A 14,448-nucleotide genomic window follows, 5' to 3' on the forward strand; every position below is an offset into this window, starting at 1 on the left:
TTGTTGCTGCCAGATAGGCTGGTCTGAGCATTTCAGAAGCTGCTTCAGAAACAGAAGATTGGACACGCTGCCTCATCTGATGAGTCTTAATTTCTGCTGCAACACCCAGAGGGCAGTGTCAGAATTTAGTGTAAACAACATGAAAACATGGATCCATCTTGCCTCGTATCAAAGTTTCAAGTTCTTGGGACACTTTGGGCTCCTTAGTGCTAACTGAGCACCACTGAAACACCACAGCCAAGTACTGTAGCTGACCATCTCCATCCATTTATGACCACAGTGTACTCATCTTCTGATGGCTGTTCCCACAAGACAACGAGCCACGCCCCAAAGCTTAAATGACTTGAAAATAACAAGTTAATTGTACTTCTTGGCCTCCACGGTTACCAGATCTCAATCCAGTTGAGCACTTCTGGTATGTGGTGGAACAGGAGATTTGCATCATGGATGTGTAGCTGACAAAGCTACAGAAACTGTAATGCTATCATGCAAATTTTGAGCTTTTCCAGCACCTTGATGAACCTATGCAACTAAGAATGAGGCAAAAGGGAGTCTAAACTGATACTGGGAAGGTGTAACTAATAAAGTGGCCAGTCACTGCATGGACCTTCTGGAGCCCAAGAAATTGCCTTTAAATTAGGGAGTTGGTTGGCTAACATCATTAATCTAAAACAGAGAAAATCTCACAAGAGCTGTCATTTCATGTCATTTCAAGCCAAATCACACCACTGTGTCACGTTTTCTAAACGGCTCCCTCGCTTCCTTGAGAACACATTATTAAGCTTCTGTTTCAAAACTTGCTCTGTTTTTGAATGGCAAATATTCACACTTGGACATAAATAACTCCTTGTAAAACCTCCTCTAATTTCCATGATTTATGCTCACAGATAAGCCCATTAAGTGAGGTGATCAGCAAGCTAAACTGCCTGAATGTGAGGCATTTCAATTATGCAGGAAATCACGTTAAGAAAAAAAGGTTGCTCTGCCTCTTTACACTATCCTACAAAAATGGTAGCAGTTAATGAGATTCTCTTAATTGAGTCAGTGGGGAATAGGGGAGTGTTAGTCTTAAAACCCCTTCTAATCTGGTGTCAAGGAGACAAAACTTGTAGAAAGAAAAACGACACTACCTTTTCTGATATACAGTGTATACCTAAAATAATGGTATACACTGTATATCAGAAATTGAAATGAAATTTTAAGCCATAAAATGTATCAGTCTTGCTTCTTTTCTTTTGTTTTTTTGCAAGTTTATCCAAAACTTAAAGGAACTCCATGTTAAATGTGATTTATTTTGTGCTTCTGCACAATGCACTTACGGCTGAAATGGGATAAAGTGCTGCTTATCCTCGTCGTCCATTTTGCCTGTTATGATGTCAGTGACATCCATTACTGTGGAAAAAGGAGAGAGGTGGGGGTTAAAACATTCTCAAGGCCTGCAGAGTGTAGCATGGCTATGAAAGAGATCCAGATAACTGCATGGTGGGCCACATCAGGGGGTAAAAGCTGTCTCAGCCAATGTTGGGATTTTCTTTGATGAGCACTAATTAAGTCAGAGGCTGAGCTGTGAGGGGAAAATCTGAGCAGTGGTCACGATGTGCAAAAGCCTTTTGAAGCTTAAAACAAACAATGATTAAATATGAAATGAAGTTTCTTTAAATAGCGGTTACAGCAAAGTGAACAGGAAGATCATAAGGTGACATAGCATATGGCTTTGAGTGGAGTTATCACACTATGTCAATAAGATACCACCGCAAGGATGCAGGTAGCAGCCTCATGGTGTAATATTAAACAGAATTATGTTAGATGCTAGAATTATGAGTCCTTCTTTACAACAAGACACATGATTTATTTATTTTTTTCCAGTTTGCTTTGTGTGCGTGTTTAAATGCAGGCATTTGAGTCGGAAAAACCTGACAGCAGAGCTCGCCGACGAAACAGGAAATGCATTCTCAAGTCTGTCTGTTGGACAGACTAGTTAGGTTGCAACTAAAGATAACACAAAAATAAAAATGACACCGACGCCAAAGTTTACAGCAGGTCACCTTCGCTGTGTGAGAGTCAGCACAAAAAAAGATCCTTTATAATTGTGCCTAAAAAAAGAGCAAATCTCAAAAAGCTTTCCATCACGCTGTGTACAGCGGCAATAATGATGATGTCTAAAGATAGGCCATCATAAATCAGGCTGTCATTTACCTTCCCCTCAAGTGGCACTGGAAAAAGAAAAAAAAGACACCGAGAGAGGGGCGTAATTTTCTCTGTTGGATAACTGTGGGCAAAATGGCAATCTAATTAGTTTACGATACGCCTGGCAGCTTGCCAACAGGCAATAAATCAAAACTTTTTTTCCCCCCTTTCATTTAGCTGGAAATCTCTCAATTTTACCCAAATATATTTACTCACCCACGTAAGGCACAATACTTACTTTAACCACAATGCAAAACAAGAACTGGTACACATTATGATATTCAAGCAAAGCCGGGGCTCTATAACAGAGCAACTTATTCCACCTCTTTGGAACAAAAGGTTATCATGACGTCTCCATGCTGTCATCTGTACCTGCCACTCCAAAGGGTCTTCTCAGACCTGACGTCAGCTTCTTGGTGTTGTTGTCTCGTAGCTCCATCCGTCCAACTCTTACAATCTGACACACAAAGCTGATCTTTTCTCTCTTCAGATCTTCACTACCCAAGTCCTGAAGAGTGTAAAGAAAGGAAAAAAAGTTGTAACAAAGCGCCTTAGAGTCACTACAAATCCCAGGCTGCTTCAATCAGATTGTACAATACAGGGATGAAAATCCTTTGGAAAACACAATTGGATTTAAAGCCCCATCTGACAACAGCCTTTATCTGATCGATTAATAGCACTTTTTGTGGTGAAAATGAGTTTACGTAAAAGTCAAACATTTTACCGCAAATTGCTTCAGCAACATATGTGACTGTGTCCACAGATTCATTTTTCCAAACCTTGGAAAGTCTTCCCAGTGGGCTCACACTGACCCTTCTGCCCTTGGGCGTCCATCAGATAGAGGTCTTAGTAAATAAATACAGAAAGCTGGGCTCTTTCTGAGAGAGCTTAACAAATACAGGCTCTGCAAACAGGCTCCCACATGCTTCGTAACATGGCTGAATAAACAGTGAACTACAGGCGAGTGTGCGCACACTATAATCACATGCATTTACACATCCGAACACTCACTGTGAAGACTGCCCGCAGATTATGAAGCTGGTCGATGTCTTTTACTAGGCCAGAGCTTGACCATTTTACCAGGTAGTTTTCACTGTAAGGGAGAGATGTCAGGGGGGAGGAGCATGATGTTCACAGGTGAAACAAAAACAATACAGTGAATTCAGACACTGAGATTAACAGCATTAACATCAGTTTCTTTCAGAGCTACAGAACCTTGAATGTTAATCCAGACATTAGTCTGCCTGACTAATGCTGGAGGCATATGTAACACTCCTCAGCTGAGCAGCTCAACACAATAATTTGCTGTCACAATCCTGAAACAACAGCAAATCCCTGGGCCGCATATGTGTGTATGCGGTGAGAGCGTGAATGAATGAAAGGGTTTACCTGATGAACTTGGACTCCACTGGGTCGTAAAGCGACATGAGCACCTCTGCATCTTCGCCAATCTTACACACCACATTCTTCAGAGTCACAAAGAGGGCGAAAGCTGGCGTGGAAGCGAACTTTGCTTGCCTCGTCAGATCAATATTCTGCTTCTGAGACTGAGAAACAGGGAAACAGAGGAGAATCAGCAGTATCATACGTTGTTCATACGCAGCAGTGTATTTAGAGAGAAACAGTGCTGATGCCAGCTGTACATTGGATTAACACTAGCCACTGTGGTTTGTTTTTTTCACAAAAAAAAAAAAAAATCTAACAAGTTAAAAAGCTCCTAATATCTTTCACACTGAATAAAAAGGCCTTTACATTTGATCTCCAGGACTGCATATATATACAGTAAAAGAACCTATTCCCTAGCGTCCTTCAAAAATATGCTGCGGTCACATCATTAATATTCATCGTGTTGACCTGGACACTTTCTTATTGGCCATCCATATGCATTAAAGACCTTCGAAGGAAAGGTCACGTACGATGAGACCACATAACTGCAGGGCACTTAGTGGCTGGCACTCCCTACATACTGCAAACTGACATTCAGGTGTATACACCACTGATTGGGAATCTGGCACAGCTCCTGACTTTCTAAAGAAGAAATCAAGCATTTAAGTGTACCAGGAATGGCTCCATTTGTCCTACTTTTAATCCAAAGTTGTTCAAATGCCAAAACCCCATCGCAGATTGAATCAAAGTGGTTTAGGTCATCTTTTTGGAAAACGGAACAGTAAAACAATCTGTATAGATGTGCATCAGTACAGATGGCTTAAAAAGAGGCAGAGACAGTGTTATCATACCAATGGCTGATGTGTTTAGCATGTTAACCCCTTTAGTTTAGCATTTTATCATGCTATCATCACACACACACGCACACTTTAGCAATAAACACAAAGCACAGGGAATGTCGCTGTAATTTGTCATCAACTGAACAGGTGAACAGTCTATAGCAGCGGACCGTCTTTAATGTCAGACAATATTTTCACAGACCGGCCTTTAAGGTGTTGCGGATAAATACAACAAAATAAAATGATATGATCAAGGCAAAAAATGTGGTATTTTGTAAATACAATAATAAACACAAATTCAGTGTGCAATTTTGTAACTTCATTAGCAGTGTCCTCCTGAAATTCACCAGCAACATTGAGAGTAACATCTTCCTCTCTGCTCCTTATTGCTCTCTGGTCGCTATGGTAACGCGGAAATATTTCTTTCAAAATAAGACGCACAACTACAACACAGGAAAAAAAAACCCAGGGGAACCGTGTTAACGATAATAACCCTAAAAACGATAAATTTCATACCCGAGCCTCAACTCTCGCGGCCCAGTACCAAACGACTCACGCCTGGGGGTTGGGGACCGCTGGTCTGTAGCACAGAAAAACTACTGCTAACTGAATCAGTAAAGATAATCTAGTAGTTGAGACTGGACCAAAAGGGTGTACCCTGCAAGCTAAAGTCACATCACCACTAATCCTAGCCATTTCGTGGCTAAATTTACAGATATTATTTTGGATGAAGACTGGCAGAAATTATTGCAGAAGACCAGCTCATTATCTTTTACAGTCATATAAAAAAGTAAGTAATAAAAACAAAGATTGAAACAGCTGTGCACAAACTGCACAGAAAACCAAACAAATTTTGTCAGATGTCCTTACTGTGGAAATCTGTGATTACCCTTCTTGTTTTTATTTCTTTTTTAATGCAAACACTATAATCGTGCGTCATTGACCAGCTGAGATTCGATGACGCAGAAGGAACAAGATCATGATGTGATCTGTGTTCATTCACACTGTGCACTAATGGGTATTTGCTAAGCTTTAATATAGTATCTGGATAATAGAGCTGTCCCAAATACCATATTCTGGGCCTTGGAGGTTCAGTAGTGCTGAACAAGAACAATAATAATCATTAGGGGGGCCTAAATAAGACTTAAGTAGAGATACTGGTGCTGTGCTTTGATTTCTGCTACAGTTGTTCACTTAGAGAGAAATGCAGAAATGACAAGATCTCTTACTCACTTACTTATTCTGTCACACAGTGTGCTGCACAGCCTCTGTGTGAGTACCAAACCATAAGGGCAACATGATGCATGTGCAAATATTCATTGTTGTAGCTGCTCACAGCCAATCACTGAACAGAGCAGACTGAAGAACATAGATACCTGAAGTGGGACAGCTAAACTGCATACCAACAAAAGTGTTTATTGTTTTAAAAACTCCCTGGATTTTTTATATTTGCTAGCCACTTAAAAAAAATAGCTGCTGCTGGTTTATGAAAAGTCACAAAGTTGGCAACACTAAATTTCAGAATCCAAAAACTTGCAAATCAAATGTCTTTCCAACAAACAAATAACAGTAATATATTCAGTTTTTCCCTCTACTGAGTTTGTCTGTTTACCTTCTCCTCTTGGATCCGGTCCTCAATTTGTTTGGAAGCTGCCTCATGTGCCCTGAACAGGCTGATGGTGCTGGTGAGCTCTGGGTCCAGTATGTTACCATCTTTGTCTCTGACCACCAGATCAAGATCCAGGTACCTTGCATAAAAAACAGGTGAGAGTTAACAAGCACTCAGACCCACCAAGACAGTGTGCATTTGTCAGAAAGGAAACAACACATTTTTATTTCTAAGCATGTACCCCTGTCGCCTTATTTCCTGCCCAAATTCTACCTCATATTCATAACCTCAGCTCCACTGTTTTCTTTCTGCTATGCAGGGAAGCCAGAAAAGACAACACGTTGTCTACATATACTCAGTGCCGCATTTCATCAGCTGATCACTACTTCTGAGGGAAAATTCATTTCTCTACCTGGCCAAAGGTTCAAAATTTCATCACAGGAGCAGAAAAGAGCTTCACGATTTTCATTTCCAACTGATTTTCTAGGCCCACTGCAGATAGTGTAAGAGCTGTCATTTCATGATGGAATACAGTGCAGTTTCCTGAAGCTAAATCCCATCAGTTTCTTCTCAAGCTAAGTGATGACCTGTCATTTTCTATTGACTGACACTGCTGACCTCTTCCAACAAGACTTGTTTTTCCGCATAGATTTGGGGATAAAGTGATATAAGCCCTAGGGAGAGAAGGAAAAGTATAAAACACTCTCACAGCTAAAGACTCACTTGTTGCCATAGTCTATCTTGGAGGTGACTTTCTGTTTGAGCTCACTCAGCTCGTCCTGTGGGAGGGTGCCGGACAGAATCTGTGAACGCCATTCGATGAGGTCGTAGATCATGTCACGGACACAGTTGAACATCTCACGCTTGTCTCCCTGTTAGGCAGAACAACAATGTACAGCTTAGACACATTAGGAAAAGTTAAGAAAAAAAGTTTGAACTCTAGTAGAAACTTGCACACCAGTTTTCGGTTATAATGTGGTGATAAGCACCAGCCAGGGCAGGGAAGATGAACACTTAATTGTGTATCCGCAATGTTTGTTGAAAGTGTCTCTACACTTTTGATATACTTATTTTAGTTTAAATGTAACTTTTGTTTATTAAAGAAGTCATATAAAGACTGTATATATAAGATGGATGTAGCTTCCAGGCATAAAAAGTGAAGCAAACGTAATGACCACTAGAGGGCGACGCCCATGGTTGTAAAACAACACCGATTTTATAGTCTGTAGAAGAATAGCCCTGCCCTGTCTATTGCCCTAGTAAACAGTTTCAAGATTAGTTTATAGACTGAATCGGTTTAAATTCATGTTGAATATACAACAACACATCACCCTATAAGTTATAGCCCCCACTAGTGCCTAGGAACACAATACCGTTTAATGCTTCACCGTGTGATAAGTTGCTAGCATCTGAGCGCTCAGCATCCCTCATCCCTCAATTTTTCAGTTAAATGCACACCTCAGTCGTCATGTCCAGTTTTAAAATAGCAAGATTAAGCCCTCGTCACACCGGCCCAGAGACTGCTGAATGTTTCCCTGGCAACCACACAAAGTTCTTGTGACCTACCGCGACTGCTAAATGACGAAATTCTAAGTGCAATTTGCTAGGGGGTTGGTGTTGGGGAAATACACTTTTTTTTTCTTAGTGTGCTTGACAGGGGGTCACCTACTGGTCTCTAGGTCTGTGTGGCTGGGGATTTATTGGTACCAAGCAAACTGCTGCGTTTATGGCTTCATAACGGGGCTTTGCTAACCAATAGGTGACGGCACAGTGGCTCCATTTTTCTTTTATAGTGTTATACTTTTATGTTTTTCTCTTACCCATTTTCTTTTATTTCTATAGATACAAGAGAGTGCAGGTAAGCTGGTTACAAGCAGAAATCTGTGAAAGCCACTGAGTCAGCATAAAATAATAGACTTTTTTTGTATTTTGTATTTACCAATAAACATGAAAATAAGACAAAAACATTTGGTGAAATAGAAATAAACAAAAAAACAAAAACAGTGGCTTACCACATATAAGTCCCTCCATATTGTAGCCCACTCCCGCAGTGTTGTGGTAACCTCTTGAACCAAGGGCAGCTCAGTGGGAATGACTGTCTCCTTTTGCCTGCAGTGACAAAGAATGATTTGATTTATTTATTTTTTTACAGTGACTCTGTCCTGTCTGCCCTTTCCTCTCCACATTAAGGCCAGGATTATACTCCCTTACACACAAAGAGAGCTGCAGATAGCATGGACAAGTAGGTATTCTTGTTATATTACTCTATTCTGCTTGGAGTTCTCTTGGAAGACAGGTGCACAGTTAGCTGTATTGTAGCAGCTGTAACAGGTGGATAAATCCACATGGTCACGTCATCACTTGGACCCAAGTAGACCATCAAATAGTCAAGGACGCACAAAGTATAACATAGGTATAAGATGCATGAACGGACAAGTTGTGTGAGAAGAAGAGTTTTCAGCGTTGAGCGTAATCGCCACATACATGTTCCTTATACGATATTAGTAAAATCCAACTATTAAAAAATATCAGCGCCTAAAGAGTCTCAATTTAATTCAAAGATTCTGAAGTTTGGGTTTCATCTTCGTGTCGTGCTGGTGAAATCAAAGAAGACAGACCAAAACAAAAACAGTGCCACAAGTTGCGCCAAAGCGAACACACATGTCACATCACATCAAGCGCAGACCTTTCCACTGAAACAACCTCCGAGGGTGTCTACAAACAACTTGCACTTTATCTAGTCCCTAATTTTCTCAGCAGATCTATCAACTAAAAGTGGGAGGAGAAACTTGTTATATACTTGCTTCCTGTTTGATCTCTGGTGCTGTCTTTAGCACTGTTTGTTGCTCCTGATAAATATAATATAATAAAGAAGTAATCAGAAATTTGAATTAGCAGTACTGACCCGCTGCCCTCGACCGTGGCCTCTTTCAGGTGTATATAGCAAGCGGGAAATATGCCCTGGAAGAGAAAGAGATCGAAAAGAAACGTAAGTGTAAAAGCCGAAAGAGCATTTGAAGAACTGAAAAACTGAAGTTGTAAAGTTCAAATGTGTAAGTAGCAAATTTAAGTGTTTAAAATGTTGTTTTTTGCTCACCTTTTTGGATTTTCTCCTCAGCCTATAGCCTCTGTACCAGTCTAATAAGGAGAACAGTTACAAACCATGTTACACAAGGAGAAAAAAAAACCTTCCTAAAACAAATCACAGTTTGCTCCACTAAACATTCTTTTGTTTAAATAAAGGATGACACTAAAGAAGGAAATAACAGTTCTTCCACAATGCAAAACAGCAGACCAACTCATGGGTCTGGGATTGCTATTGCCTGCCTTTACAGCAACTGAATATCATTATCACACAATTGATTCTTAGAAATGTACCAAAACTTGACAGAAAAGCCGATGTCCAATGTTGTCGCGTCAGCTCCGATTAAACGTGGCACCACCAAGCCTGTTCTCACCTTCATATGTCTCAAGTATGTGCACTGTGTCTCCGATCTGCAGTGACAGCTCCTCCTCTCCCCGGGCATCGTAGTTATAGATTGCTGGAGAAGGACGAGAGAAGACAATATAAGAGGAGGAGATATTACAGCAGGAGGAAAAAGGCAATAAAGTGTTTGGCTCCCTTGTGGCGCTAATTGTGTGCCACTGCAATGTGTAGTAGAGGCATCACACATATACTGGATGTCCACCCACACAGTCTAACACAGTGATGCTTGGGCCTGGCACCTTCAACGCTGTAATATCAACACATTTTTTTTCCACCTACTGAAAACAAACCAATAAATATGGATAATGCCAAAACAAAAATGATGACAGTAAATAATAACAGGACAGGACAAAAACACCATGATCAAACTTTATGGTGTTCCTGACATATATATATATATATATTTTAAATTGCTCTCAAACAACAAGAAGATGATTTATATGTTAAGAAAAATATACAGTGCTCTCAAAATTGTCTGAAAAATTACAAACATAACCTGTCAAATAATACAAATTTATAACAGGAAAAGTTTCTGCCGATTATCATTCAGTTATGTGTTATGATTAAAAAAGTAACCACCAAAGTTTGAAATGCTTTGTATGACGCAACTTTAAAGAAAAAAAATGTTCAAAGACCAACAGAACGAATGTGGACATTTTAACACCCAGATCAACAGTTTTTTTTAGTGTATTATTAAAAAAAGACAGAAACAAAACATCTATTCTGGTGTCTCGAAATATTTTACAAATATTCCACTCAAAAAGCAAATCACAGATCCTTTGAAATTTCCAACAAATCTACTGAAGTCCTGCTTCCAAGAAAACAGAAAACATATGTTGTAGGGCAACAAAACAACATCAGCTTGGCAAAAGTAAATCTTCCTATCTAATGTCTATTTTATACCCAATTAGGACATTAAAGGACTTTTCTTGAAGTCAACCAATAGAACGCAGGCTATTAACTCTAAAGCCACTGAATCCAGTGCCAACACACACACACACACACACACACACACACACACACACACACACACACACACACACACACACACACACACACACACACACACACACACACACACACACACACACACACACACACACACACACACACACACACACACACAGAGTCAGAGCTCCATCAACATGTCAAGGTCAAATTATAAAGACAATAAAATCCTGACTGGTGACACTTGTTCTCTCATTCAGTGAGCAGTAAACAACATGTCACTGTCAAACAGCCAAGCCCAGCACCTGTCTGTCTAAGAGTGCACAATTGCCTGCCCCCCCCACAGAATAAACAGTAAACTGACAGGGGCTGTGGAGACATACATGTTTGTGTGCATCTATAGGCATGTGTGCATGTCCTGCTGAGAGCAGGCACACCGAGGTGCTTTAACAAAGGTTTCCAAAGGTGAGTGACTGCTTAATTAAAATAGACCCTCGCTGCAGGCACTGGAGCCTTCCCAGCATGCCGATGGTGGAGCAAGTGAATCAACCATTTCCTTTCTCAATTACCTGCCGTCTGAAGAGCTCACTGTACTCCATTAAACTATCACACAGCATTTTAGCTCTTTTTATGTTGAAAAACAGTCAGTTAGCTATTTAAATACTTCTGGAAAGTCCAGGTCATTTTCAGTTAATTTGCAATTAATGATTTTTAATTCTGTATAAGGTAAAAGCATTAAAGAACACAATTAGTGATTTATGCCAGATCATAGTTACAAAGCAGCTTTGATTATGCAAAGTACAAATTAGCAGTATAATGTGTGTCAGCTAGAATATAAGTCGGAATATTTTATAACAATCCCCTTGTCCTGTCCTGTTCTGTCACATGTTTTCCCTACCAGCTGGATCTGTGGCACCATTCCAAGCAGGATCTCCACCTGCTTTGGAAGGTACTCTAACCCCACCGTCTTGGACCCAAGCTGGCTGGAGATCCGTATCCGCTTTATTGCCACTCAAACCAGCTTTTCACTTAATTGTCAGGATGTGATATTCGTTACTGGTGATTATATTGTTCAGCTATTTATTTGTCACAAAGCACATGGCAAATAAAATATCTGCAGAGAAGCAACTAATACTCTAAACTTGTGAGAAACGCTGAGGTAATGTGGCAGAGAAAATGACAAAAAAAAAAAAATCATTCAGGCGTTCAGCATGTGCAAGCAGCCTTAAGCGTTATAGTATATGCAGTAAAGAACCTCACTGCCTCTGGAGGGCATAAAAACGCATGTGTACCCATTTGATTCAGGCCTGTGTGTATGTGCATGTACACCCACAGTGCATTTTGTGCATCCCGGAACAATCCAACGAGTCCACTGAATCTACCAGAACATGACCCATGGGCTGACAATGGAGCAACAAAGGCCCTAGGAAATGAATTCAATGGTACCACACTGAGATACAAAAGGCACCTAGAGGCATAGAAAGCAACAAAACATGAAAAAGGGAGGTGGGATTAATCTGCGTCGAGGCATCACAGAGTAGCCCAGTCACTCCGCATGCACTGTGCGCTCAATTAAACTATCATTAAGAGTAGCTGGAAACGTCTGTAAAGCCATCAACTGCTGCATGTGTATGTTTGTTTAAAACTGGGCGAGAGGGCCAGCTGATTCAGCACGAGCACCAGGTGATCAGAGGGAGAAACAAGACACGAACCGCTCCAATAAAAACGATAAAGCATGACATTTTATCAGTAAATGAGAACTCTATAATCAGTGCCAATGAGACAAGTTTAATATCAAGCAAATTAGAGTCTAGAGAGTTGGCAAAATCATCACTGGGCAAGAGGTACAATTGTAAAATGAACACAAACACCCTGGGAAGATGCTGACTGAATGACGACCATCAAACTCTGACATGAGAGAAGATGGTGCAATTGAGCAGAGAAACTAAAATGCTTCTTGTCACGTGAGGATGGGGGGGGGGAGCTAAATGACAGCTCTGATTACTCATAAACCTGTATTTGCATACCCGAGTAATCTGATGTCAATTAGGAAGCAGTGAGGGAGAGAAAATCCATCAGAGGAAGAAGACGAAGAGGATGGGGAAGTGGACCGTATTCTCCCTAGAGTGTGCCATGCAAATGATTTTCTGGAAACGGGATAAACAGTAGCATCATTTGGATGGGGCTCATTACCATACATAACCTTGTGCATAAGGCTGTGCAAACTCGGAGAACGTTATCATCACAGGAAACAAGTGAGGAATCAGATTACAGAACTCTCCACTTAGCCAGCAGTCTACGCCCTCTACGCAATTATAAGCAGCATCATCTAAACTTCGGACTGATTGTAATTCTACACTTTGGACTCACTAATAACCGGCACTAATCCACGCAAAGCACAACATACCATTACACTCAAACGATAACACAGTATGCTGAGGAAGGAGGGGTTGAAACGAGAGGGGAAAGGAAGTGCACGAAAAAGTGGAAAGAGACTGAGCCTCTTGATGTTTTGAATAAAATCCCCACGGGCTGTAAGCCCACAGAGAGAGACAGCCAGGAAGTCCCAGACAACAGAGAAAGACAAGTGTGGAGCATAAGGCAGCTCTCAGCACTGGAAGGGCTTGGATTATACGGCACTGGAGTCAATGTGCAACTTCAGAATAAAAAGGGACCCAGGAACTTATCCAATTTGTGTAACATAATTAGGGTTAAACTGCCATTAGTTTGTGTAAAATAGACTAAAATGAAAACTATAATAGTAGTTTTTCATGCTTAAACACAACCAAACAGGAAACAGTAAGTGCAAAAGGAAATAAATCACAGCCTTCAGGTTCCATTATAGTAAGTTTCAGCTTCATAACATCCAGATTCGATAAACCAATTACTGTACAACTAGCAGACTTTAGTTATCATGTTACTCTCTCTCAACAGTCAACTGTTAACTTCAAGGCAAGTCCCTTCCTGTGTCTTTTTGAGCACGAGAAGCCAAATAATTAGCAAAGAATGTGAAGCAAATCATTCCAGCAAGTCGTTTTGAGTGGCAACAATGACAAACTAGGCAGGGCTCCATACGGCATTGTTGGAAACCCACTGGAACCTACTAGTGGTTGTACTTCCTTTCTTCTAGAGTTTGTGTTCTCTGACAAAAGAATGCGACCTCTGTGTAGCGCTAACGTCACGGTATTAGTCATGTTCAAAGTGGACCTATTATCAACATTTCGAGCTCTGTATTTTTTATTTTTGAACTTTGCTTGAGTAGCTTTACGCAATTGACAGTTAAAATAAGTAGTTCATGATTGATTTCATACTGGGCCGGAGCACAGCGCCTCAGTTCATCTACTGTCTGAAAGAGGACACTGTGGCTCTCTTTATGGCGCCACACCTTTAAGTCCTCTTCCTTTTGACTGTGTACCTCTCACTAACAGAAGGTGTTAGTGCTGCTACTGTCCAGTGATAGGGATAAAAGTGGCACCTTTGCATTCACACATACATCAACAATTTAGAATTACCAAAAACCCATGCTTGTCTCTCGATTGAGGCAAGCTGTCAGAACACCTGGAGAAACCTAACCCAGGCCCAGAAAGGCAGTCACAAATCTCCTTACTCTATGTTTACAGCAATCACCCCAGCACCAGTGATAACATCTATCTATTGAAAAGATTTTCTATAAATACATTCAACTTGTAGAACCTGTCAGTCACTGGGAGCATGACCACTAACACTATACTGATTTTTTTGGTTTTGTTTTTTTAAATCTGAACTGAAAAGGGTTGTGCTAATTGCGCAAAATTTCAAATGTCAATACAAAAAAAAGCGGACTGTGAGAAAACAATAATATACACTGAAATTGAGCATGACAATCGGGATGAATAAAGAGCACTTTAATAAGCACACAGTGGGCTAAGAATAACCTTTTCCAGGCAGCAGGACTGAATAGAGGATGATTATTATACTCCTGCCGCACTACAGGTCTCCAAGGCAAGACGGAG

General features: G+C 40.6%; 1 protein-coding gene across 1 annotated transcript in view; it reads right to left on the reverse strand.

Annotated features, from left to right (window-relative positions):
• The window catches only part of dock1 (dedicator of cytokinesis 1), a 190,357-nt gene that overhangs the window by 157,811 nt on the left and 18,098 nt on the right, over positions 1 to 14,448 (reverse strand). Inside the window, exons 2-11 of the mRNA XM_031750664.2 lie at positions 9,480 to 9,563; positions 9,119 to 9,159; positions 8,927 to 8,982; positions 8,034 to 8,130; positions 6,745 to 6,893; positions 6,025 to 6,160; positions 3,577 to 3,734; positions 3,199 to 3,280; positions 2,560 to 2,695; positions 1,320 to 1,392 (exon numbers count right to left, since the gene is read on the reverse strand). Coding sequence (XP_031606524.1) covers positions 1,320 to 1,392; positions 2,560 to 2,695; positions 3,199 to 3,280; positions 3,577 to 3,734; positions 6,025 to 6,160; positions 6,745 to 6,893; positions 8,034 to 8,130; positions 8,927 to 8,982; positions 9,119 to 9,159; positions 9,480 to 9,563 — 1,012 coding nt within the window. The remainder of the gene's footprint in view (positions 1 to 1,319; positions 1,393 to 2,559; positions 2,696 to 3,198; positions 3,281 to 3,576; positions 3,735 to 6,024; positions 6,161 to 6,744; positions 6,894 to 8,033; positions 8,131 to 8,926; positions 8,983 to 9,118; positions 9,160 to 9,479; positions 9,564 to 14,448) is intronic.

This window comes from Oreochromis aureus, linkage group 8 (genome assembly GCF_013358895.1).
Source record: "Oreochromis aureus strain Israel breed Guangdong linkage group 8, ZZ_aureus, whole genome shotgun sequence".
Taxonomy (NCBI): domain Eukaryota; kingdom Metazoa; phylum Chordata; class Actinopteri; order Cichliformes; family Cichlidae; genus Oreochromis; species Oreochromis aureus.